The sequence below is a fragment of the Pan troglodytes genome, chromosome 2 (assembly GCF_028858775.2).
Source record: "Pan troglodytes isolate AG18354 chromosome 2, NHGRI_mPanTro3-v2.0_pri, whole genome shotgun sequence".
NCBI lineage: Eukaryota > Metazoa > Chordata > Mammalia > Primates > Hominidae > Pan > Pan troglodytes.
In genome coordinates, this window is record NC_086015.1 from 37,019,411 (window position 1) to 37,045,917 (window position 26,507).

The 26,507-nt window shown below is 44.3% G+C and overlaps 1 protein-coding gene across 9 annotated transcripts in view; it reads right to left on the bottom strand.

The window, feature by feature from the left end:
- The window catches only part of GLB1 (galactosidase beta 1), a 139,746-nt gene that overhangs the window by 39,291 nt on the left and 73,948 nt on the right, over positions 1 to 26,507 (bottom strand). For 8 of the 9 annotated variants that reach the window (XR_010155558.1, XR_002943096.3, XR_010155557.1 and 5 more), the window contains 5 exons: positions 23,885 to 23,959; positions 21,190 to 21,279; positions 18,066 to 18,179; positions 16,342 to 16,473; positions 13,689 to 13,943 (listed from right to left, as the gene is read on the bottom strand). Coding sequence is in view for 5 of the 9 variants with exons in the window: in XM_016940638.4 (XP_016796127.1) it covers positions 13,689 to 13,943; positions 16,342 to 16,473; positions 18,066 to 18,179; positions 21,190 to 21,279; positions 23,885 to 23,959 (666 nt within the window). In the remaining 4 variants the exon portion in view is untranslated. Of the gene's footprint in view, positions 1 to 1,070; positions 1,373 to 13,688; positions 13,944 to 16,341; positions 16,474 to 18,065; positions 18,180 to 21,189; positions 21,280 to 23,884; positions 23,960 to 26,507 lie in introns of all 9 variants that reach the window. The other variant, XR_001713226.3, reaches the window with a different exon arrangement.

Consider the following 26,507-nt stretch of genomic DNA (forward strand, 5'->3'; position numbering starts at 1 on the left):
ATTAATTTAAACTTAACCATATGTGGTTAAAAATGAACATTCTTGTAAAGAATATTATACAAGGCCAGGTGTGGTGGCCCATGCCTGTAATCCCAGTACTTTGGGAAGCCAAGGCGGGCAAATCACTTGGGGTCAGGAGTTCGAGACTAGCCTGGTCAATATGGTGAAACCCTGTCTCTACTAAAAATACAAAAATTAGCCAGGCATGGTGGTGGGTGCCTGTAATCCCAGCTACTCGGGAGGCTGAGGCAGGGGAATCGCTTGAACCTGGAAGGTGGAGGTTGCAGTGAGCTGAGACTGCACCACTGCACTCCAGCCTAGGTGATAGAGCAAGACTCAGTTAAAAAAAACAACAACAAAACAAACAGAAAAAACCCAACAATATTATACAAGAAGCTACTGCACTGGACTACAGAGCTAAGGTATGGTGAGATCCTAGTGACTTCATTATTAGACCATCAGTCTTCCATTTCTCTCTATCCTCACAGCCTGACTTCCAGAGCAAGTCATAAATCAATGTTGTCTTAGACTGCTGCAGCCTCCTCACAGTCTCTTGACTTTATTAACTCTAGAATCTAGGCTCTGCATAGCTGCCAAAGTGAAAATAGGATTCTTTTCACACATTCCTGTTTCGAACCTCCTTCCTGTGGTCCACAGCCCATATCTTCCTCCTTTCCTCCTTGTGTCTGCCGCACTCCCCCTTGCTCACTCCACTCTCCACTACTTTTCGTTCTTTCCTTCTCTTTCTTCTCCTTCTTGTTCTTCCTTTCTCTCTTCTCTTCTCTTCTCCTCTCCTCTTCTCCTTCTCCTTCTTCTCTTCTCCTCCTTCCTCTCTTCTCTCTTCTCTCTCTCTCTCTCACTCTCACATCTTGCTACATTGCCAAGGTTGGACTCCAGTCGCTATTCACAGGCACAATACAGCCTCAAACTCCTGCCCTCAAGCGATCCTCCAGCCTCAGCTTCCCGAGAAGCTGGATCTTCAGATGTGCATCACCACACACAGCTCCCCAATTACTTTCAGTTAGTTTTGCTTGGGCATCAGCTCGTCCCCACATGCAAACACTACTCACCTCAACCCGAAGCCTTCTCATCACGCAGGCAGGGCCACGACCCTCCTCCTTAATGCTGGGCTTTCCATTCCAAGTCACTCACTATCCATTCATTTTTTCTTTTTCTTCTAGTTATTATCATGATTTGAAATTCATATCTTTTGTTTGATGACTAGTTTATGAGCTATTTCCAGCTATAACACAGGCTCTAGGAAGGGAAAGTCTTTGTCCATTTTGTTTGAGGCGAGATTCTCCGCACGCAGGAGAGTGATATTCAATATACACTTAGTAGCACTCATGGCTGCTGCTACTTGTTGATAATTCTGCCAAGAAAAGATTCGTTGAAGAGGTGACATGAAGCCCTTCTGAAAGAATTCTTCACGTTCCTCTGCTCCCAGTTTAAGAGTTTTAAAGAATATTGTTCACTAAAAGAAAAACATTTGCCTTCCCTCCTTGATTAGAACCAATGAAAAACACTTTAATATAATTTACCTTTAAAAATTCTATTTAAAAAATATATACATTGATTTTTATTTCTCTTAAAAAGTTATGCTTTTGCAATTATTTTTGGTGGGGAGGTATGCACGTGTTGCTGAATATGATCTAAAAGTAGATACACTCTTAATGAAGTCAGCCCCATGGGGACCAAGCAGTGGTTTCTGGGGCTTCCTAAGGCAGTCTCAGTTAAAACAGTTCCATGACAAAGTGACTTTCTCTGACCACGGCTTGACCCTGGCAGACTCTCCACCCTTTGCTGTAATCACTAAGGCAATAATAATAGTTTCATAAATGTGAGGTTCCTGGAAATGCCTGACCTACTTTTTTGTTGATCAGACAGATACATGTGTTTGTCTGTCTGTTTTAAACTATCTGGATAAATGGAATTTAAAACAAAAGTCTCCCTCCCTTCCTCCCTCCCTCCCTCCCTTCCTTCCTTCCTTCCATCCTTCCTTCCTTCCTTATGAGGCAGGGTCTCACGCTGTCATTCAGACTAGACTGCAGCCGCACTATCATAGTCCATTGCAGCCTCGAATTCTTGGGCTTAAGCGATCCTCCTGTGTCAGCCTCTCGAGTAGCTGGGACTATAGGTGTGAAACTATCGGGGGGAGGTATGCACGTGTTGTTGTTAGCCATCATGGCCAGCTAACTTAAAAACTATTTTTAAAAATAGACATAGAATCTCACTATGTTGCCTAGGCTTGTCTCAAACTCCTGGCCTCAAGTGATCCTCCTGCTTTCACCTCCCAAAATGTTGGGATTACAGGTGTGAGCCTCTGTGCCTGGTCTCACTACTGTTTTAAGTTGTAGTTTAAAATTTTCCAAAATTTTTTGGGAGCTCCTTTAAAAGCAACAATAAGCTCAGGGTGAATGCTGCCTTTGTCACACTCTGAAAGAAAACATTTAGACACTTGCAGGACTTAAAATGGGAAAGACAAAGGTCCAGTTCCCAAGGTTAAAGGCTCTCACACACCGAACTCATGAATCACTGTGATGCTTACCTGGGAGAAAGAGAAGAAAAAGAGGAGAATTGAAAAGAAAAAAAGGTAAAAGCCTCTTACAAGGCTTGCTTAGAAATAAGAGGTTAAATAGATCTCAATGAAATACACAGAAGATTAATTCTCCCCTTCCTTCAGAACCCCAAAAGGCTCTGCAGCTGACGCAAATCACACTTTTTTGCTTCCTCCTCAGTCTTAAAGTAATAAAGTTAAATAACTTTATGGTTTCTCCATATTTTGGGACAGGTCCAAATAGAACTGAAGCCATCAAATGCATAAAATAACAGCATAAAAGATAAATCACTTCTCATCAAATCCCAAATAAAAATTCTTTTTCCTTCTCAACTTCCAACAGTTCCACCATAGCTAGACCTTTTTAATACAATAGCTTACCTAACAACAGTCGTCAAACCACCTCACGTATCTGGAACCAAGCTAGGAACTGATAAGCAAAAACTACTGCCTCATGTCATATTTGTTATAAAGTTCACAACCTAAAAATTGAAGAAGACCTTCTTTCACTTCTAGCCTATTTACCCATTTACAAAAGTTCTAACAAGTTTTGTTGCTAAATTAACATAATATTTGTTGAGAGTAGTCTGATGGTCTAGTTTCAAAGTTCACGGGACTTGTGCAACTGAAAACAGTGAATTAGACGGAAATAGTAGGTCTTGTAGGAGGTAAGCATAACTGCAAATTAGACAAAAAAGAAGTTTAACAAGCACATCAAATTTAGGATGAAAGTAGGGTCCAATAGTGTTAAGACCTGTGGGATATTGAAAAGATGGCCCCAATTATTAGTGGGTCCCTCTATCAAGAAGTGGAATCTGTCTGGGCATGGTGGCTCACTCCTGTAATCCCAGCACTTTGGGAGGCCAAGGTGGGTGGATCACCTGAGGTCAGGAGTTCCAGACCAGCCTGGCCTACATGGTGAAACCCCATCTCTATTAAAAATACAAAAATCAGCCAGGTATGGTGGTGTGCACCTGTAATCCCAGCTACTCAGGAGGCTGAGGCAGGAGAATCGCTTGAACCTGGGAGGCGGAGGTTGCAATGAGCTGAGATCATGTCGCTGCACTCCAGCTTGGGCAACAGAGTGAGACTCCATTTCAAAAAAAAAAAAGGGGGTAGAACATGTTTCTCCATTCCTTGGATCTGGCTGGTCTAGTGACATATTTTGGCCAAACAACGTGGAAGAAGCGACATGTGAATCCTGACTTTGGCCTTAAGGAGCCTTGCACATTTGCATTCTTTCTTTGAACCCTGCTCAGTCGTGTGAACCCTGCTAGTCATGTGAACAAGCCTAGGCTAGCTTGCTGGATGATGAAAGAGAGATGGTCTCATCTTCTCTGTTGCCTCAGCTGACAGATGGCTAACACCCAGGTGGTCATGCCCAGCTGAGACCAGCAAAACCACCACTTGGTCTGCCAATACTCAAAATCGTGAACTAAATAAACTGTTGTCGTTTTAATCCACTAAGTTTTGGGTGGCTCGTTATGCAGCAGAAGCTAACTGATACACATCTCCATGGTCAGAAGGTGCCTAAGCATGCTACTTTTCAGGAAAGTGAGTGACGTTTAAAAACTCAATTTAAAAATAGTAGAGCCATCCACTACTTAGTCAGTTCCACTTTCACTGATCAATCACCAAATCCCACTGGGGCTTCCTCAGCCATGTCTGTGCCTTTCTCAGGATTGCTGAGAACAGCTGGGTGAGAAGATACCTGTGAGCACTCAGTACCGTAGCCAGCACATGGTAAGCTCTCAGATGTGGCTGGTACTATTACTATTTCCTGAAGCTGGACCGCCCTCCCTCCCTACTGCCACACTCAAGTCCAGCTCTGTTCCTTCTCTCTGGACCACTTCTCCAGCAGAAGAGTAGCTTTCAGGGGTAACAGAGAGAGAGTTCTGTTTTATACCTATCAGGCTGGAGGTGCCTATGAGACCCCCAAAGGTGGGCTCCAGAGCCTTGTAAGAGCTGAGCTGGAAAAGGAAATGTAAGCATGTCCAGCACATCTGTGAGGACAATCCCCAAAAGTGTAAGAAGAGAGCCCAGGACCAAGTCCTGAGGACTGCAACATAGAAGCTGACAGAGAAGCCTGAGAAGGAGCAAAGAGAGGGAAGAAAACCAGGAGAAGTTTGGGCACGCAAGTCAGGAGAAGCAATCCCCCCACCTTTCACCAAGTAGCTGGGACTGCAGGTGCCATCATGCCCTTGTAACTATCCTATAGTTATCTAGGGGCTCCATCCTAAGTCGCCTCATTAGCATAAACCCAGGTGGGATTGAAAGAGGCTAGTTACGAATAACAAAAGACACTCCTACCACTCAGAAAATTCCAAGGGTTTTAGGGCCCTGGAACCAGGGACAAAGACCAAATATATTTCTTACTATACTATTCCCTTGAAAAATATCAATCCCTCTGCACAAAATATCCTTCCCACTAGGAAGACCAGACCTTTCCCAGCAATCTTAAGCACTTATAATTTCTTCCTCTCCAAGGCCCAACTGCATGGTTTACATATCTCTTACAGACTCTTATAATCCTCTTGGGCTCTTTCTATACCTCTGTCTCTCCAAATGGATTGAGACCAAGTGACTAACACTGATAAGGTTTTAAAAGTTTTACATACTCTTTTCTGGCATAATCATGTCTCAGTGCAGCCTTGATTTGCTGGGCTCAAGCAATCCTCCCATCTCCCACCAAGTAGCTGGGACTACAGGTGCATGCCACCAAGCCCAGCTAATTCAAAAATTTTTTTTGTAGAGATGAGGTCTTATTAAGTTGCCTAGGCTGGTCTCAAACCCCTGAGCTCAAGTGATCCTACCACCTCGGTCTCCCAAAGGGCTAGGATTACAGGTGTGAGCCATCGCGTCGGCCAGGAAATTTCAAAAGCAAGATGCAACAAACAGTTAAAAGAAGGAATTTCTTTCAACCGTTTATTATACATTGTTTTATTTCATAGTTATTTTACATCTTGAAGGTGGGACAATTTATCTTTAAAATACAGAATTACTTTTCATCAGTATTCTATTTTGATTCTTGACTCTTCAAAGCATAATTTTGGTTAAGGAAAAATGGACACTAGCCCACTCACTACCATGCTCTGTCATGCACCTAAACCTACCACAAAATGTTAAAGGCTGGAAGGCTGCATAGGATATTGACAGGAGACTTATCCACACCCAGCTTAAAGAGAGATAAATAGCACAAGCACTGCTGCAGTGGCAGAACATGACATTTCAGGTTTGGCATATAGCAGGGGTCCCCAAACCCCAGGCCACAGACTGGTCCGCGGCCTGTTAGGAACCGGGCCGCACAGTGAGAGGTGAGCGAGCATTACTGCCTGAGCGCCACCTCCTGTCAGATCGGCAGCAGCATCAGATTCTCATAGGAGCAGGAACCCTATTGCGAACTGCGCACGCGAGGGATATAGGCTGTGCACTCCTTATGAGAATCTAACTAATGCCTGATGATCTGAGGTGGAACAGTTTCATCCCAAAACCATTCCCACCCCCCCACCCCTGACCACACAGTCCATGGAAACAGTGTCTTCCACGAAACTAGTCCCTGATACCAACAAGGTTGGGGACCACTGGCATACAGGACATATTGTGGAAAGCACTGGAGAAGAACGCTTCCTATCTAATGGACTTTCCAGTCAGATAAGAACTCAGTGAGGTCAAAGCATTGCCCTGTGTCTGCTGGACAGAGCAGAACATGCCTGACCCCTTTCTACTGAAGTCTCAGTTGATATTCATTCACATCTGGCATTAACCAGAAAGCCACATCCGACTCAAGTAAAGCCAGTGTAAACAAAAGTGATTTTTTAATCTTATGAATCGCCCTTATCAGTGACTTTGCTCTCTAAATCAAGGTAGTTTCTTTACAGTAAAATGAATAGGAAGAGCATAGAGTCCTGTGCCAGGGCCTTTGACAAGGGCCTCTCCTGATGAAGGATGTGGGGGTTAGTGCACAGCCTTAGAAACAGCTGGGGCTTCAGGGATCATTTTGTCCAACCCCACACCGCAACTGCCAGCTCCCTGCATTCAAACCATGTGCTAACGTGCTCATTCTTTCAAATGTCAGAGCTTAGCACTCAGTGTGGGAGTGGGATCTGCCTGTTCTGAGGTGGCTGATCATTTAGAAGCCCCAGAGCTGGCCTGGGACTGTCCCCAGCAGCAGGGACCACTGTGCACCAGAAAACAGAAACCACATTGGTTCTGTGTTAGGTAGGATGTGTGTGTACCCTTGGACCTTCACACGCATTCAGTCCAAAGTCCACAAACTTCTTGGATGGGCCTTGTGTGTGGCACTTTATTGACATAGAATTCATATACCATACAATTCAGCAGTCTTTAGTATACTACAGAGCTGCACAACCATTACCAAAGTCAATTATAGAACATTTCATCACTCCGTTAAGAAGCCCTGTACCCTTTAACATTCTCTTCCCATCCAACCAACACTGTCTTTTCCCTGCTCTAGGCAATCACAGATCTTCCTGTCTATGTGAATTTGCCTGTTCCGGACATTTCATGTAAATGGAATCATGCAACATACAGTCCTTTGTGACTGGCATCTTTCATTAGCCTAATGTTTTCAAAATTCTTCCATGTTGTAACATGTATCAATACTTCATTTCTTTTTATTGCTGAATCATATTCCATTGTATGGATGTACTACATTTCGTTTATTCATTCCTCAGCTGATGGACATTTGGGCTGTTTCCACCTTTGGCAATTATGGATAATGGTGCAATGAACAGTTGTGTACAAGTGTTTGAGTGGACATATGGATTAGACAGGCTTTTGGGGGTCTGAACCCTTTGACACATTCACAAATACTGTGTGGAGATGTACTTTCAAGCCTGGAGATGCAGAGCATTCATCAGACTGACCAAATAAATAAAGAGCCCCAGCCTAGATAATGAGTATGAGTTCCTCACCGGTTCTCAATGCTGCCTGCTTTTTCACATGGGCCTTCAAGACACGGCTGGGGCTCAGGTAGATGTGCCACTGAGCACTTCTGTACCTCGTACAAGTTACTTAGCTATCTAAGCCTCCAGCTACTCATCTGCAAACTGGAGATAATGATCCATCTACCACAGGTGCCTCTTTCGATGGCTACGGAGATAGTGTCTATAAAGCGTTGAGCAGAACGCCTGGGTCAGTAACTCTTGCGTGTGACACCTTTAAGACTTGGCCAAGATGAACCTCCCTCTGACCTCCAACACATCTCACACTTTTCCATTGGTCTCTACTGCATTAGGAGGGGAGAAAAAGAGGGATCGAGGGAACAAGAACTTGCTAGCTAAAGGGGGAAGATCCAGGGAGGGCTTTCTTTGTGTTTAGGTCCTAGAGCTCCTAGTTACCACTTTTTGGCTGAAAAATGGGACTCGGCAGAAAGATGGAGAGCCTGACAAAATGCAGGTAGAGGAAATATGAGAACAGGGTCTTGCCCTGAAGGAAGAAGGTGGGGAGGAGATTCAGAATTCAGACTTCCTCCTAGATACCACTGGGCAGGAAATGAGGTGGGAGGCAGAGAGATAAGTCTGACAGGAAGCTGAGGGAACAAAGGAGTTACACCTGATAGCAGTCAAGGAGGATGAGGTCTTCAGTGGAGAGGGTGGAGAGTCAGGTGGCTTAAGGAGGGTGGTGAAGGTTGAAAAGGCCAATGGGGGAAAGGAGCAGAGAGAGACCAAGGACTGCTGGGCAAATCTGAGGGCTTCTGGAGGCTGGCAACAATGAGGGGATGGTAGCCACGATGAATGCGCTGAGAAGTCCCTTAGCTGTGCTCAGTGACTGGTGAACCAGCAGAGACACCAGTAGTGGATCCATTCTACATGGAGGAGGAATGAAGGAGGCAGAGTAGAAGGCCAAAGGGGCAAGGGGGCAGGTGGACTGATGACTCTTAAAAAAAGATCGTGGTGGCCAGGCGCAGTGGTTCATGCCTGTAATCCCAGCACTCTGGGAGGCCGAGGCGGGCAGATCACCTGACGTCGGGAGTTTGAGACTGGCCTGACCAACATGGAGAAACCACGTCTCTACTAAAAATACAAAATTAGCCAGGCGTGGTGGTGCATGCCTGTAATCCCAGCTACATGGGAGGCTGAGGCAGGAGAATCGCTTGAACCTGGGAGGCGGAGGTTGCAGTGAGCCAAGATTGTGCCACTGTACTCCAGCCTGGGCAACAAGAACGAAACTCCATCTTAAAAAATAAATAAATAAATAAATAAATAAATAAATAAATAAATAAAAAAGATTGTGGTAAGGCCTAGGCTTGGTAGAGGAAGAACTGCAGCCTTAATGGTGGAATGTTTCAGGTCATTAATAAGATTTAAGGCCGGGTGCAGTGGTTCATGCCTGTAATCCCAGCACTTTGGGAGGCCAAGGCAGGCAGACCATGAGGTCAGGAGTTCAAGACCAGCCTGGCCAACACGGTGAAACCCCATCTCTACTAAAAACACAAAAATCAGCCAAGTGTGGTGGGGGGTGCCTGTAATCCCAGCTACTCGAGAGGCTGAGACAGGAGGATCACTTGAACCCAGGAGGCGGAGGTTGCAGTGAGCCGAGATTGTGCCATTGCACTCCAGCCTGGGTGACAAGAGCAAGACTCTGTCTCAAAAAAATAAAAAAAAAAAGATTTAAGAGCAAGGTTGGTAGGCATGAGAGTTTGGTGCATAGAAACATGCAGCCAGAGAGAGGATATTAAAGCCTAAAATTCCAAAGGTATGTTCAGCAAGATATATGCCTGTGCTGGGCCATAAAACAAGTCTAAATACATTTAAGAAGACTGTGCAGCCATCATTCAAGTTAGTTTCAGAGCATATCCATCAGCTCCAAAAGAAACCCCATGCCCACTTAACAGTCACTCTCCATTCCCACCCTCAGCCCTAGGCAACCAGTAAACTACTGTCTCTATGGATTTGCCTTTTCTGAACATTTCATATAAATGGAGTCATACAATACATAGCCTTTTAGTTTTGGCTTCTTTTACTTAGCATAATATTTTTCCAATTCATCTGGATTGTGGCATGTTATCAGTACTCCATTCCTTTTTATTGAGGAATCGTATGGATATATATGCTTTCTCCACTTGTCAGGTGATAGACATCTGAATTAATTCCAACTTACAGTTATTATAATACTGCTATAAACACTTGCATGTAAGTTTTTATGTGAACATGTTTTCCTTTCTCTTGTGTATATACCTAGGAGTGGAATTGCTGGGTTCTATGGTAATCTATGTTTAGCCCTTGAAGAAACTGCCAAACTATGCTCCCAAATGTACCTTCTTATCTTTCTACCAGCAATGTGGGAAGATTCCCTTTCCCCCATGTCCTTTCCAACATTGCCTATTGTCCTTCTTACTATTTAGCCATCCTGGTGAGTGTGAAGTAGTATTTCATTTTGGTTTTGACTTGCATTTCCCAAATGATTAATAATGTTGAACATTAATCAGCCACTAATTTTAGTTTATAATAGACATTTTACCAAAGAAGGTATACAAATGCAAATGTACTTAGCCATCTTATGCCTTCTTTGGTAAAATGTCTATTCAAGTTCTTTGCTCATTTTGTGACTGGGCTGTTTGTCTATTATTGAATTGTAAGAATTCTTTACATATTCTAGATATAAGTCCTTTGTTAGATATATGATTTGAAAATTATTTTTCTCCCAGTTTGTGGCTTGGATTCTCATTTTCCTAATAATGCTTTTTGAAGAACAAATATTTTTAATTCTGATAAAGTCCAATTTATCAATTTTTGTTCTTTAAGGATAATGCCTTAGGTGTCAAATCTAAGAAGTCTTTGCCTAACCCAAGATCATGGAGATTTCTCTCCCTAGAGAGAAATTTTAGAAGTTTTATAGAGGAATTAAGTTACAAATTAATAATTACAAGATATTTTTACAAACCCAAAATATGTGGAAATTAAACAGCATACTTTTTTTGTTTGTTTGTTTTTGTTTTGTTTTTGAGACACAGTCTTGCTTTGTCACCCAGGCTGGAGTGCAGTGGCATGCTCTTGGCTCACTGCAGCCTCTGCCTTCCAGGTTCGAGAGATTCTCCCACCTCAGTCTCCCAAGTAGCTGAGATTACAGTTACTCACCACCACGCCTGGCTAATTTTTGTATTTTTACTAGAAATGGGGTTCTGCCATGTTGCCCAGGCTGGTCTTGAACTCCTGGCCTCAGGTGATCCACCCGTCTCGGCCTCCCAAAGTGCTGGGATTTACAGGCATGAGCCACCACGCCCAGTAAAACATACTTTTTAATAATCTATGGTTCAAAGAAGAAATCATATGGGAAAGTAGAAAATATTTCTAACTGGCTGTGGTGGCTCACACTTGTAATCCTAGCACTTTTCGAGGCCAAGTTCACATAAAAACTTACATGCAAGTGTTTACAGCAGTATTATAATAACTATAATAACTATAAGTTGGAATGAATTCAGATGTCTATCCTAGCACTTTTCGAGACTTCATTTGAGGTCAGGAGTCCGAGATCAGCCTGGCCAACATGATGAAACCCCGTCTCCAATAAAAATAAAAAAAAACAAAAAATAAAAAATAAAATAAAAATAATAAAAAAAATTAGCCAGGAGTGGTGGTGTGTGCCTGTAGTCCCTGCTACTCTGGAGGCTGAGGCAGGAGAATTGCTTGCGCCCGGGAGGCGGAGGTTGCAGTGAGCAGAGATCACACCACTGTACTCCAGCCTAGGTGACAGAGTCCATCTCCAAAAAAAAAAAAAAAAAAGAAAATATTTCAAGCAGAATAATGAAAATACATTTCAATAAATTTTAAACAAGCAACACATAAATAAATAAAAGGGCATTTTATTAAACACACACCATGTACATCTTTTGCCTTCTCCTCCTCCAGCTATTAACATAATTTTCTCCTCTTCTTCAGAATTAAATTTCTCAAAAAGAATGTTTATATTCAAGTATTCCTGTTCGTATTCCTTACCCTGGTCTTCTCTATAGAATGCAATCTGGCTGGGAGATGCTTCACTCCACTGGAACAAGGCTTACTGATTCCCAAGGGCCTCCTTGCTTCTAAAACCACCGAAGTGCTTCTGTCTTTATCTTATTTGTCCTCTTGGCAGCATAAATGCTGGTTTTCTTCCTACTTGTTTGGTCTCTCCTCTTCACTCTTCATCATGTTTTTGTCCCTCAAACATCAGCCTTAGGTCCTCTTTTCTTCCCTCTGCATCCTCTCTCCTTGAGAGACCTCATCCAGCCCATGTTTTCAACAATAATCTATACAACAATGATCTTCTACATACATTCCTGGCCCAGATCCCTGCCCTGAATTCCCAGCCTATAGATCCAACAACCCTCCTCCAATACTGTCTTTCCCAGCCATTCTCCAAGGCCTCTGCTATGGTCTGAATGTTTGTGTCCACCCAAAACTCATCTGTTAAAATTCTAGCCCCCATGTGATGGGTTAGGAGGTGGGGCCCCCTTTGGGAGGTGATTAGGTCATGAAGGTGGAGCCCTCATGAATGAAATTAGTGTCCTCATAAAAGAGAGCTCCTTTGCCCCTTCAGCCATGTAAGGACATAGAGGGTGCTATCTATGATGAAGTAGACTCTCACCAGACAGCAAATCTACTGGTGCCCTGATCTTGAAGACTTCCTAGCCTCCAGAACTGTGAGAAATAAATGCCTGTTGTTTATAAGCCACCCAGCTTATGGTATTTTGTTATAGCAGCCCAAATAGACTAAGGCAGCTTTTCAAACACAATTGGTCTAAATTCAAACTCATGACCCCCCTTTCTAAGCCTAAGTCCCCTTATGAAGCTGCTTCTTTCAGCAAATGGTACCATTCTGCCCAGCTGCAAGCTTGAGACCTGAGTCATCCGAGACATATCCCTCTCCCCAAACCCTCCTGTCCAATCCATTGTCACAATTTATTGATCCAACTTCGAACATCTCTCAAATAGTTGATGTCATCTCCATCTTAGATACCACCATCCCAGTTTCTCAATGAGACTATGGTCCAGCCTCCTAGATGGTTTCCTCGAATCCATAAGTGTCCTTACCCAAACCATTCTGCACAATGGGGTCAGAGGAGCTTGTCAGATCACAGTCTTATCATGTCACTCTCCTGCTTCAATGGCTCTCAACACAAAGACAAAACTTTAACGTGGCCTATAAGGCCTGTCCCAATCTAGTCTCTACCTACTTTCCACACTTGACATTTTCCCCTCCAACCCCACGGCCTTTGCACAAGCTGTTACCTCTCCCAGGAACATGCTTTCTTCTCTTCTTGCCATGCTAATTCTTACTCATCCTTCATATCTCTGACAAGCATCACTATCTTAGGGAAGGCTTCCCTGACCTCCCTGACAAGGCAAAATGCACCAATTATTATCAACCCCATAGCCCTTCTTAGCATCCATCACAGCTATGGTTTTACTTTTTAATATGAGTCTGCCTCCCCCACTAGACTGAAAGTTCCATGAGGGAAAGGACCATGTTTGGTTTTATTCATGATTGTATCCTTAGTGCCCGGCACACACCTTGGGCACATAGTGGCCACAGAATGAGAAGTGTGTTGAATGAGTGATGGTAAGGTGATCTAGGATGAAAACAGGGCATGAGGGAGAGGAGAAGGCGGTGAAGGAAGATATGCCAATGTCTTCAAACGACAAGGCGGAGTGACTGGGAAGTGAAATGGATGAGGAAGAGTGGAGAAGCAGACAGCTTATGATAGAAGCCCCAGGGGTGTGGGGCTGGATGCAGGTGGGGATATTCTGGGAGCACTGGGCTTGGCATAAATGAAAACCAGACAGACTCTCCCAGAGGGATCCACCTCTTTGTCTTGACTGGATTGTCCTCAAGATAAAGAGAAAGCACCCCTATAATCAGCATCAAAAGGGGTCATGATTCTTCTTGGAGGAGGCAGGATGGTCATTCACTACAGGAAGCCAATGACAAGGGGGCAGATGGCAGCACCTCCGAGCTGGCCACTGAATCCCTGAAGATCTGCCACAATCCTCCTCCTGAAGAATGTCCGAAACGCCACACTCAAAACCATCACACGATATCTCACTAACAGCTCTTTGTGATTCTTTCTCAGACACTAACAACCAAAAGTTTAGGCCTGAATTCAAACCCTTCCCATGAAGACACGTACCTTGGTCCATCCAGGAAACTGGATAAAGGTGTCCTGGGGCAAGTCTGGGATCCCACTGGGAATGGAGAAGTTCCCCATATAAAAGGCCGGGAGCGTGTAGTTGGATGAGTTGTGGGCCCAGGCTTCATCATGGTGGCCACTGTCACAGTGTCCCCAGCCCCCCAGGTGGCTGCGCACTGCATCCTCAGTGTCCAGTGGAAAGATCGTCCAGTCCGTGAGGATATTGGAACTGAGAGTCAGGTTAGAAACCAAACCCTGCAAAGCAGAAACAGAGCACAGTGAGCTGGGGAGGGAAGGAAAAAGGCTTCACATGTCTCTGCATTCCAGGGAAATGGGAAAAGCAAACCGGGATACAAAACACCAACAGGAAATGAACCTCGAAATATGTGTACATCGAAGTAACACAGATCTAACTGGAGGTTGAATTACAAATCCTTGGGAAGAGATATATTCCCCAAACTATAGCTTTCTCCTTTGCAGGTCATGATGTCTCTATAAAAGGCCCAGAGTTTCTGCTTCTACAGAAAGGGCATTGAGTTGCTAGAGTGATTGATCCCAAATTCCCAAATTTTCAGAGTTTGGCTGAGAGCCACTGCTAGAATAGAGAAAGATGGGCACCAAGAAAGATGGGCCAGGCGCAGTGGCTCATGCCTGTAATCCCAGCACTTTGAGAGGCCAAGGCAGGCAGATCACTTGAGGTTAGGAGTTCAAGACCAACCTGGCCAACATGATGAAACCCCATCTTTACTAAAAATACAAAAGTTAGCTGGGTGTGGTGGCAGGTGCCTGTAATCCCAGATACTCAGGAGGCTGAGGCATGAGAATCGCTTGAACCTGACAGGTGGAGGTTGCAGTGAGCTGAGATTGCGCCACTGTACTCCAGCCTGGGTGTCAGAGCGACACTCCATCTCAAAACAAAAAGGGATCCAGTCTCTACAAAACATACAGAAATTGGCCTAGTGTGGGGGCATGCACGTATAGTCCCAACTACTTGGGAGGCTGAGAAGGGAGGATTGCTTGAGCCCAGGAGACAGAGGTTGCAGTAAGCCGAGATTGTGCCACTGCGCTCCAGGCTGGGTGACAGCAAGATCCTGTCTCAAGATGGAATCTGGGGACAGAAGGAATGAGTGAGTGTGGGATACAAAGGAATAGTCATTCCACTGCGGATGGAGCAGGTATGACGGATGCAGCCAGGAGCAAATATTGGCCTTGAGCACCTCAGCCATTGTCACAGGGAGGACGACACCCGAGTCACTCACCTGTTATGAGGGCCAAGTGAGATAACATACATGAGAATACTGTGATACCTTAAGAGGATAGGAAGGTAATGATGACGATGGCAAACCTCAGACCTGAATTCAGAAGCTGCTCTATTTGTTCCACACAGGCCAGGGCTGGGCTGTCAAGGCTCAGCTAACTTCCCCTTCCCTGGCTTGTATGTAGGGAACTTCCCCATTCCCAGTGGAATCCCAGATACCAAGTCTCGATTGCCCATTTAATAATTTGATAAATATTAACCAGGTGGCTGTATGTCAGGCTCTTTGACAGGTACTGGGGACCCAGAGACTACACAACAGAGTCAAGTCACTCCCATGGGTCAGTGTGGCCTGTGAGAGCCAGGCAGGAGGCCATGAAGTCCACCCTGAGCACAAGAACTACGAGAGAGACATTTATACTGGAGGCAAAGGTGGCCTGCACACAGCTATTCCCTAAGTTCCCTAAGATGTAATTGCCTGATCTCAAGAGGGTCAGGAAATAGCCCCAGACACCTGTCCTGCCCTAGCCTGGGTGGTGCCATTGTTCCCTTGATAAGGCATTCTCTCCTCTCGCGGAGGTTGAGCTCCCTGAGAGAAGCCTGTCTCTTGACACCTTTGCATTCCCCAAAGCACCTGGTGGGGCATCTCGCGGAGTGGGAGCTTAACAAATGCTTGCTGAATAATGCTCTAAAAATATGTGTTAGAAAAACTTATTTGGGCTACACATCTGGACACAGGAGTAATCAACAGAGGTGAGAGCCAGTGCCCCAAGGGAAGAGGCTTCCTACAGGTGAAGAGTTTGCCACGGACTAACCATCCAAACCCATAAAACAGGGCAGAACAGAGGCTCAGCTGGCTTTACTGGCAAAGGAGTGCCTTCAGTGAGCTTGGTGGTCTTTTAAAGCAGAGGAAAAGCATGGTGGAGGGGCTTCCTCCTTCTGTTTCTTTCTATAGGATGACCAAACTCAAACACAGGGGAAAGGTTCTGTTTGCAAAGCTCAACTTTCTCATCACCTACAGAGGAAAACAGCTCTTCAAAATAGCTCAACTACTTCTTTTTTTTGAGACAAGGTCTCACTTTGTCACCCAGACTAGAGTGCAGTGGCATGATCATAGGTCATTTTAATCTCCAACTTCTGGACTCAAGCAATTCTCCTGCCTCAGCCTCCTGAGTAGCTGAGACCACAGGTACACGTCACCACACCTGGCTAAGTTTTTAATTCTTTGTAGAGGTCTCACTATTTTACCCAGGCTGGTCTTGAACTCCTGGCCTCAAGTGATCCTCCTGCCTTGGCTTCCCAAAGTGCTGAGATTACAGGTGTGAGCCACTGTACTGGGCTTCAACTTCTAAGTTGTCACCCCTTAAACCTTAGTCTTGACAGTGTGGTTTGTCCTACCTTAAAATCGTTGATATATGCGCCATAGTTCACACGTCCCATGTTCTCTACCAGAAGGTCCAGCGTGGCTCCAGCTTTCCCTGTTATGTTCAGAGTGATCACACTGTTTCGCTCAAGGACTCCCTGGGGGATCTGTGGGGTTCAAGACCAAATGACAATTGAATTGAGGGTAAGAAGGTCAGCAAGGAGAGGCAGCATGCTCAGTTAATTTAGCACTCATTTTCTTGCCTTGAAGTGTCACCAGACTTGGAAAGAAATGCTTTGATAGCATCTTAGCCCAAGTTACCGGCCAGGTCGGAAAGATCCCCCAGTCACTGCTTCCTAAACAGGAAAACTGCCAGACACAGCTCAGAGCACGGAACGGTCTAAGCTGGTTTCCTTTGCCCTGGAATGTTTTACTGCCAACTACTTTTAGTGGAAAATTCCAGGGGAGGATTCTTACTAGAGGAGCTGCTTCGTGTTCTGACAGCACAAAAGTCACTCACAAAAAATTGCTTCTGAACAACATGGAGAGATAAGACAAAATCAGACAAAAGAGATAAAATCAGAGAAGTTAGGTGGAGTATTCTCACCTCAAAATACTTGACATGATGCATTAACCACGAAAATTATACAACAGAATGAGGAAAAACAACAGGTATTTTATCAACAACATATTCCTAACTTTTTAAAAGGTTAGACTTTAAAAATTGACCTTACAATGATCATAATTCACTAAGACAACACCCAAGTTAGAAGCGAAGAAACAGTCACCATCAATAGAGCAGAATGTCTTAGTAAACTGCTCCCACTGAAATGAAAGCTGTTGATTACAAGAGAATGGGAAATATTTTAAAATCTTCTGAACAAATTTTCTTGGTGAAGAAAATCTTTTCCTGTGTTCCTTCCTGTGACCATTTCGGTGAGAGGACTGGAAGTCCTGAAATGCATCTGCTTTTGTTATGAAACACGGTTCTTTGTGCATTTCAGTAATAGTTGTCATGAGCAGTCCTTCAGAATATAATTTCTCATGCAGGATAAAGGCACGAAGTTCAACAAACTTTGTACAGTGGCAGGTACAAAATTGAATTGGAAATGGACCCCACCCTTAAGGAGCAAAGAAAGCACAGGCAACATCAGTCACAGAAGGGCGGCCTTGGCTGGGGAGACCCCGAAGGCTTCTGAGAGGGTGTGGCATCAAGCACAGCCCTCTGGGTTAAGATGGTGGGTAGGGTGGATTTCAGCAACTGGCACATGCATGAGGCCTCACAGCAACCAAGAGGCACAGCTAAGGGTCACCAAGAAGAGGGGTGGAGCCCAGCGTGGTGGCTCATGCCTGTAATCCCAGCAATTTGGGAGCCTGAGGCAGGAGGATCACTTGAGCTCAGGAGTTCAAGACCAGCCTGGGCAACATAGTGGGACCCTGTCTCTACAAAAAAATCAAAACATTAGCCAGGCATGGTGGTGCACCCCTGTAGTCTCAGCTACTTGGGAGGCCGAGGTAGCAGGATCACTTGAGCCTGGGAGGTTGAGGCTGCAGTGAGGTGTGATCGCACCACTGCACTCCAGGCTGGGCAACAGAGCAAAACCCTGTCTCAAAAAAAAAAAAAAAAAAAAAAAAAGATGATGGGTAGAGCCTGAGGTTGAAAAGGTGAGCAAAGACCCCAAATGCTGTGTTAACAAGTGCAGGCTGCTCATCCCCACCCTCACTGGGACAAAACGCACAGTTCAGAGACGATTCTTACCCCATCCACAGCAACATATGCTCGATCGTGGACTCCATTGAGGGGTGAAGAGAGAGGTGCTGGGTTGCTGCAATCTTGAGGAAGTGTTGTCCGGTACAGCACAAACCCATAATGCTGGTTAGAAAAGGATTTAAGAAAAATACATCACTATTGCCATTCATTTAGAGAACTTGGTTACCCTAGACATGTATGAAAGCGATGTTTCGCAAGCCATAAGGAATGAAAATCTTCCTCCACCTCCCGAAAAAATTAAATTTGAAAAAGGAAACTGGTTTACATTTTTAGGTCATCGAATATCTATCATAATAGTAAACTGCAAGGAACCATGAACAGTGTCTTATCAAGCAACCCTTTCCCATAAGAGGAACCTGGACCCTGAATGGGTTAAGTCACTTGCCCAGGGTCATACAGGGGATTATATCATACATAGCAAAAGTTATGGATGTTAGTTCCAAAAACAAAACTAAGTAAAACCAACAAAAAAACAAGGCAAACAAACAGCAAAGCCAAGAGATGAAGTTCTGCTCAGCAAAACTGTCTCCAAGTTCATGGGCTAAATCTCCTTTAACATACAAAACAAAAGGCAATGAGCTGGGTGCAGTGGCATGCACCTGTAGTCTCAGCTACTTGGGGAGGATCTCTTGAGCCCAGGAGTTTGAGGCTAGTCCGGGCAACATAGCAAGACCTCATCTCTAATAATAATAATAATAACAACAAAGTCCATCAGAACTGTTTTAAGTGGAGGAACGGGGGAAAGAAACAGTTAAGAGACTAGATTGTAACCAACCACTAAGTCAGAAAATATTTTTAGATGCTGACATCCCTGGTCCAAAAGGAAAGCCTCAAACAATCAGCCTCAGCAGTAACGGAATTATTCACAGATTATAGTTATTGACATAATAATCCACAGAATTATAGTTATTGACTTTGCTTATTTACTTCCTGCTGTGGACATTATTAGCAGGGCTGAGCTGGGACATAAATCCAGTTATGGAAGAGAATGCAAATAGAGATCCAGCATGGAACAGAGAAAAGGTTCCCTACTTCTAGGGCCCAGAAAGAAAGAAAGTAAACTTCAGGCAAGTGGAAAGGTGACTGGGAGGAGCTGAGGAGAGCATTAATCCACCTTCCTGTGTTGCAGGAATGAGCTGAGCACAAGAAATGCTGCTAAGACCACACAAACCTTCTAGCGCAAGAACACCTCCCGCCCAGACTCCACTTCTCCATCTCCTTCTGGTTCATTTATTTACTTATTTTGAAAACTAGCTAAAGTGGTAAGTTTCCTCAAGGGCTGAGGAAAGCTTTGTCAAGGGCTTCCAGAAGGAGGGGTAGAAGCTGTGATGCTCCCCAGGCAGGTGTGGCTGAGGCTCAGGGGATCCCTGCAGAGACAGTAGGCTGAGCCCCACTCCCTGAAGTCTGTGCCCTTTGGGGTTTTTTGCTGGAAATAGATATTCTGTGGACTTGCCCCAGATCTGAAAGAGCCAGGGCCCAGGAAGCCCCACCCAATCTGAGAGCACTACCTTGGCCAAAGATCAGAAAGCAGAAGGGGTCTGAGAAAGAACAATGGCTGCACGTGTTCATATAGTAACCTGGAACTCCCTCCCCAGGCAACACGTGCTCTGGGATCATTGTCTGAAGTGCTCAACAGCTCTGCTAAGTGCAGGTAAGTTCCATTTATAGATGTGGGTGCTAGGACTGCAGAGTACCCTATACAACGTTCATGAAACAATGAATGTGTGTGTGGTGGGGGGACTTAATTATTCATTTTATTGCAAAATAGAATTGTTGGAATAAAATCACAGGTGTAAAAACAGGAACTGACAGCAAACTTCACTAAACTAAGATTAGATATGCTGTTATTATTTTGCCTTACTGTTCAGACTCCTTCCAGAAGGTGGTTGCCACAGAAAACCAGAAAGGAGGACGTGGATAACCTTCCATTTCAAAACATGGGGCTGAGATCCTAAGTGATGAAGCTTAACATTGCAGTTAAGGGACAAGCTGGTCTCACGGGCATCCTGCTATCATTCCCTGAGAAGGACATATCACCTTTGTTGTGTTCATGTCCAAAATGTCATACTGAATCTAATTAGTGAGGCAAAGTCTACAAACACCCCGACCTTTTCAAAAATGTCCATGTCATGAGAGAGAGACTTAGGAACAGTTTCAGACGGAAGAAGACTAAGGAGAATATAATTAAAGGCAATGTGTGATTATGGATTGGAAACTGGATTGAGAAAAGATTAAGCTGTAAAGGACGTTATTGCAATGACCAGGGACACTTGACTATAGAATTTATATTAGATAATAGGATTGCCTCAATATTAAATTTCTCATGTGTGATCAGTGTATTGTGGTTCTGCAGGATAATGTTCTTTTTCTTAAAAGATGTATGCTGTGGAGTGACATGGTGCTGATAACTCAAATGGTTAGAAAAAGAAAAGCAGTTGACTACATACACAGAGAGAAAAAGGCAATTAAAGCACTGTTAACAATTGGTGAATCTAGGTAAAAAGCATATGGGTGTTTATTGTACTATTCTTGCAACTTTTTTTGGATTTAAAATTTTCCAAAACAAAATGCTGGGAAAAACTTTAAAAAAATAAAGATGAGGCAGTGTCTGGAGATCAAACACATACACATATACAAACACTGAAAAAAAAAAAAGATGTGCTCTGTTCTGTTCAAAAGCAGGAAAAAGAATCTCAAAGAACCTAGTCTATCAAAAAACACAGTCCTTATGCCATTGAACTAAGAACAGACAAATAATTAAACTGTCTGTTTTGAGTATTAAAACAGTGATCTTCCACTGATGCCTAGTAATAAAGATTAATTAGATTGGTCAGTGAACTCAATTTATAACTTGTACAGAATTATGTTGAAGCAGGTTGGGCTACCTCCTGTATGAGTGAGAAGAAGTGGGGCAAAAAATATAGGCATGATCAGCCCACCATGCAGCACTTCAAGCTAAAGAGAGCCTGGAAATTCATGGTTCATTTACCTGGGATCTGATGCATTTGCTTACCATTTTGGCCCCTGAATTCAGAATGGGCACTGCAAGGCAGTGCAGAAAGCACACTTTTGCAAGTAGAAAAAAGGCGAGGCATTACCTTTGAAGGCCTACCTGTTTCACCTGGATAAATGTCAAGGGATAAAGGCTTTTGATGGGCCCAGAGGGACACAGAATGTCCAGAGCTGCTCCCACTGTCTTTAACTGAAAAGAAACAAAAGCAGCATTCACACACTGCACCCCTCACTGGTCATCAGGTTACAGAGTCATTCCCTAATTATCAAAGACATCAGTGGGTTTGACCAAACCCCTAAATAAACCTAAATCATTCAAATTCCACTCAGTATTGCTTCCCAGTCTCCTTCAGTCCTCTCCATCTACTCCCTAACTCCTGATGAAAACTATGAATGATAGTAGTCTTAAAAAGGTTTCAAACATACCTATTCGGAAGTCCAACCTGCTCAGAGACCTATAAAAGACTCCTAAAATGAATGAAAACGAAGGCTCAGATGCTGCCTCCTTATAAACCCTCTCTGAACACCCCCGAGTAAAACAACTAAGAAGTAAAAGTAGTAACCAGAGGCCAATTACATTCAACTAAGATTAGACATGCTATTATTATATCACCTTAATATTTAATACTTCCTAGTTACTTCACCATCCTCTGAACTTGTGTGTGGCATATCTTCCATGCCTGTATCACTTTTCAGTTGCTCATCTTTGTCTTCCTCACCAGACTGTCAGCTCCTTAAGGATAAGATATGTTCCATTCTCAGCCCCAATGCCCAGAACATAGTAAATGCCTGGTAAGTATTTATTATATTCAATGCAAAGGATTGTGTATTCTTGCAACCCAGGATACTTATTCTGATGCAATAACAACAATAATAATAACAGCTACCAGTCATTGCCTGTCTACACACTCCAGATGAGATACAGCGTTTTACATGCACTAGCTCACTGAATACTCACAGCTACCCTGTGAGGCAGGTACTACTGTCCCTGTGTTGTGGAGACTCACAGAAGTCCACTTGAGTAATGACAAAGCCAGGATTTGTAGTTAGATTTGGCTCCAAACCCCAGGATTTTCCATGACTATAATACTGGTTAGGATTTCTTTTTTTTTTTTTTTTTTTTTTTGAGAGAGTCTCACTCTGTCACCCAGGCTGGTAGGCTGGAGTGCAGTGGCGTAATCTTGGCTCACTGTAACCTCCTCCTCCCAGGTTCAAGTGATTCTCCTGCCTCAACCTCCTGAGCAAGCATGTGTCACCATGCCTGGCTAATTTTTGAATTTTTAGTAGAGACGGGGTTTCACCATGTTGGCCAGGCTGGTCTTGAACTCCTGACCTCGGGTGATCCTCCCGCCTCGGCCTCCCAAAGTACTGGGATTACAGGCGTGAGCCACCATGCCCAGCCCAGTTAGGAATTTCATAAACACTTCCCATGGTTACCTTGCTGATGTGCAGCATCAAGGAAAAAAATCTGATTTACAATTTCATCAAGCCAGCTACTCATATGGGTGTTTTCCCACCTGAACACTAAGAAATTCAACTCACGGTAAAAACTTATTTTCTATATAACTGTGTTCTACATAAACTTAATTCAGTTATATGCTGATTTGCTATCTTCAACTGTATATATTTATTTAAAAATAAAAAGTCATTTCTGCTCACACAATTTTCCTTCACGGTAAACAGAATGTGCTTTTGGTAATAAGCTAGCTTGGTTTTAGCAATGTTGTTGTTTTGAACATTTGGAGCTATTTTCTGTTGCATAAAAATAGATTTGTCATGGCTCTGAAACAAACAAACCAAAGTTTTCCTTAAGTAGCTGTAGCAATGAACAAGTAGAAGGTGCTCCCTTTACAAGAGTGACTGAAGACTGATTAATCTAAAGAAAGATCCTTATCAGACAGAAAGACCACATTCTTTGTAGAATGTAGCACAGGTATCTGACACTAGGTGGAAAATGTTATAAGAACTCAACCAACCAACCATGTCAAAGGGCTTCTTGGATGGAAAAATTACATAATCATGTTTGGCATTTTGCTTGAAGATAAAAACTTATGATACTATTTTAGGATATCGAGATTCTTAAGAAATAGGTAACGGTTCTTTTTTTTTTTTTTCTTGTGAGTTAATACATGTAGGAGTTAGGGATTATAAAAGGGGAAAACCTGAAGACACAGATGGTCAAAACAAATTGACTTTGGCTATGTCACTCCTCTGACTATTAAGTAAAACCTCTCTTCTTTTTCGCTTTTCCTAGAATACATTGCCCTTAACTCCTATTTATGATTGATTTCTAGCTTTTCCCCCAGTGTCCCCATTTAACGTATAAACCACAGACCATAAAAATTAGGACATGACTTTGAGATGGAGGGAAGTATATAATTTAGGGCAGAGATCTATCAAAATGCTTGTGATTTTGGGGAACTCCTAAAAAAGGTAAATACGACAAAGAGCCTTGGCAGCCATAACAATGAGGTGGCATGTTATTTCCACAAAGGCACTTGACACTGTTTAAACCACTGATAAAGGAACCAAGATGACCCAAATGATCCAAGAATGCCTACTACTCCCACCCATGTCTCATCTGCTCATCCTGTCAACAGGCATGAGTATCTTCTCACCTCTCTCTCCCCATTTTCCCAGAAACATCATTTACCCCATTAGGCTTGCAGAAAACAAATTCGCAGAAAAATAACGAACCAATTCCTCCAGCACAGCACTTTCACTCACTGCTACTAAATTCCACTTTCTCACTCCCATCTCTCACTTTCAAAGTTTCTGTTATCTTTTTTTCTTACCTTTTCCAAAGTGACCTTTCCATATGCAAACTTCGGTGTAGATGGAGGGATAGGACCTTCTGGTACTTTTTCAAACTATAAACCAGAGTAGAAAAAGAGAGAAAAGAAAAAAAGTTGGTAAACCTTCAGAAACATATTCATAAAATGTATTATTTGAAAGCAAGGTCAAAGACTCAACAGTGCCACTGCTTTTTTGGAAAATCAAAGGAACTAGAGACTTCTTCCAAAGCAGGATCTGGTAAATTTTTTACCTCTAAGTGTATGTCTGTGTTTTAAGCTTCAGGAATATCCAAATAATTATAAACCGAAAGACCTCAAAACAAAAGAGCAAAAACAAGTAGAGAGAATGAGGGTAAACAGCAGAAGGCTAGGGAGTGGGAGGAAAAAAGGAAACAGGTAAGTGACAGACTCTGAAGGGAGATAGCCTATCATAGGAAAAATATTAATCTTATTGCTAAAGTTCTGTATCAGTGTTAAATTTACTGTGGTTACAAGAGAGAATACTTCTCCATATTGTTATGAAACATATAACGAAGTATTTAAAGGTAAAGGCCGTGATGTATGCAATCCTCCAATGATTTAGAAAACACACACACAGACAGAGAGAGAGAAGAAACAAGTCTATGCACGAGTGATGAAGCATGTAGAGTAAAATGTTGACACAGATGAGTCCGGGTGGAGAATATACAAATGCTCTTTTTTTTTTTTTTTTGAGACGAAGTCTCACTCTTGTTGCCCAGGCTGGAGTGCAATGGCACGATCTCAGCTCACCGCAACCTCTGCCTCCCGGGTTCAAGTGATTCTCCTGCTTCAGCCTCCCGAGTAGCTGGGACTACAAGCATGCACCACCACACCTGGCTAATTTTGTATTTTTAGTAGAGATAGGGTTTCTCCATGTTGGTCAGGCTGGTCTCGAACTCCTGATCTCAGGTGATCCGCCCGCCTCGGCCTCCCCAAGTGCTCGGATTACAGGCGTGAGCCAGCGCACCTGGCCACAAATCCTCTTTTTTTAAACTACTTTTATTCTTGTAACTTTTTTGAAAGTCTGAAACTATTTTTCAAAATAAATCCTTATTAAATGTTAAATATTATATCTGGACATATACACATGCACACACATATATGTGCATGTATGTATACAATTATGGAGTAAGAAGATCTGGGAGAAAGTCCCACGTCTTAGAAATGTCTGTAGCCATCCGGCTTTTCAAGTAGAGTGTACTGTGAGCTCTCAAGATCCTTCTATTTCTTTCTTTCCTTCTTTTTTTTTTTTTGGTTTCCCTTTCTAAAAGTCACAATGCTGGCAGCATCGCCTCTTTGTAGCCCGGAGCAGCTGCTGCCATCACGCTGGCTGTGGCGGAAGGAGGTCGTGGGCAGTGGCGGTGGGAGCAGCTGCAGGGCCAGTAGTGGCGGCGGAGAGGACCCCTGTGCCCCATGTCCCCGAGGCAGCTGACTGTGCCATCCCCAGCCTCACGGGGCCAGGCAGGACCCACTCCCAGGCCCGGAGCCTCTGCCGCTGTTGACCCTGGCCCCGCGTCACTGCTCTTGCCTTGCTGCTGCTGTGGAAAGGGTGCAGCAGGAAGGAGGTGGTCAGTCCCTGAAGCCCGTCATGATGGGACTGGGCCGAGTCACCCGCTGGTGGGGGAGCAGCGTGGTTGGGCACGGAGGGGCGGACAGAGAAGGGCCCCGAGGTAGAGCTGTGCCCGGGGCAGTGCCACGATCCATGGAGCCAAGCAGGAGCTGGGCGTGGCTGCAGCTACCAAGCTGCAGCTGCAGACGGAAACATCTCTGCACTCTTGGGGATCCAGGAAGGTCCCCATCCCCCAAAAGGCTAAGAGGTGTCTGCTCCCGCTGCCTAGCCTCTCTCTTCTCCCAGCGCCACTCCGACCTCGGAGCAAGGATGGGGCTGAGCCCACGTGCTGTCGCACGCTGGCTGGGTGTGCAAACGTTCAGGGTAGCACTGACATGCCAGCCCCCTGTCACCTCAGCCCCCTCTGGACTTTGGGCACCGATGAGCACAGGAGGGAGGCCGAGGGGGTGCTGAGGGCAGCTCAGCACTGGCCTGTAGGCGTCCCTTGGCACAAACAGCCTGGGCGCCATGAATGGTGGCAGAAGGTAGACAGGCTCCTGGGTGGAAGGGGGCGAGTCCCTGGTGAAGCCCCACCTTCAAGCTGGGGAGGGCCCGAAGCCTGGGGTTCGGGCCACTAGTCTCATGGACCAGAGGGGTAACTTGTGGTGCTTTTCCCTGGGCCTGCCAATGGCTGCCATGGTCCAAGCAGCACCTCCTCCCCACTGAAGCCCATAACAACTGCTGGCTCAGCAAGACTAGAAGATGGAGAGACAAGGGGAGACAATCAGCTGCAGAGAGAAGCTATCCTCTCTGCTGAGAGGATGGAGGGAGGATGGGACAATCTACCCACAGAGAGGCACTACCCTCTCTGCTGAGAGCTGAACACTCGTTGGGACACCCTGGCTATGGAGACAAGCTATCCACTGTGGGCCTCCTCTGAGCTGTTTTATCGCTCAATAAAGCTACTCTTCATCTTGCTCACCCTCCACTTGTCTGTATACCTCATTCTTCCTGGATGTAGGACAAGAACTCAAGATCCGCTGAATGGTGAGG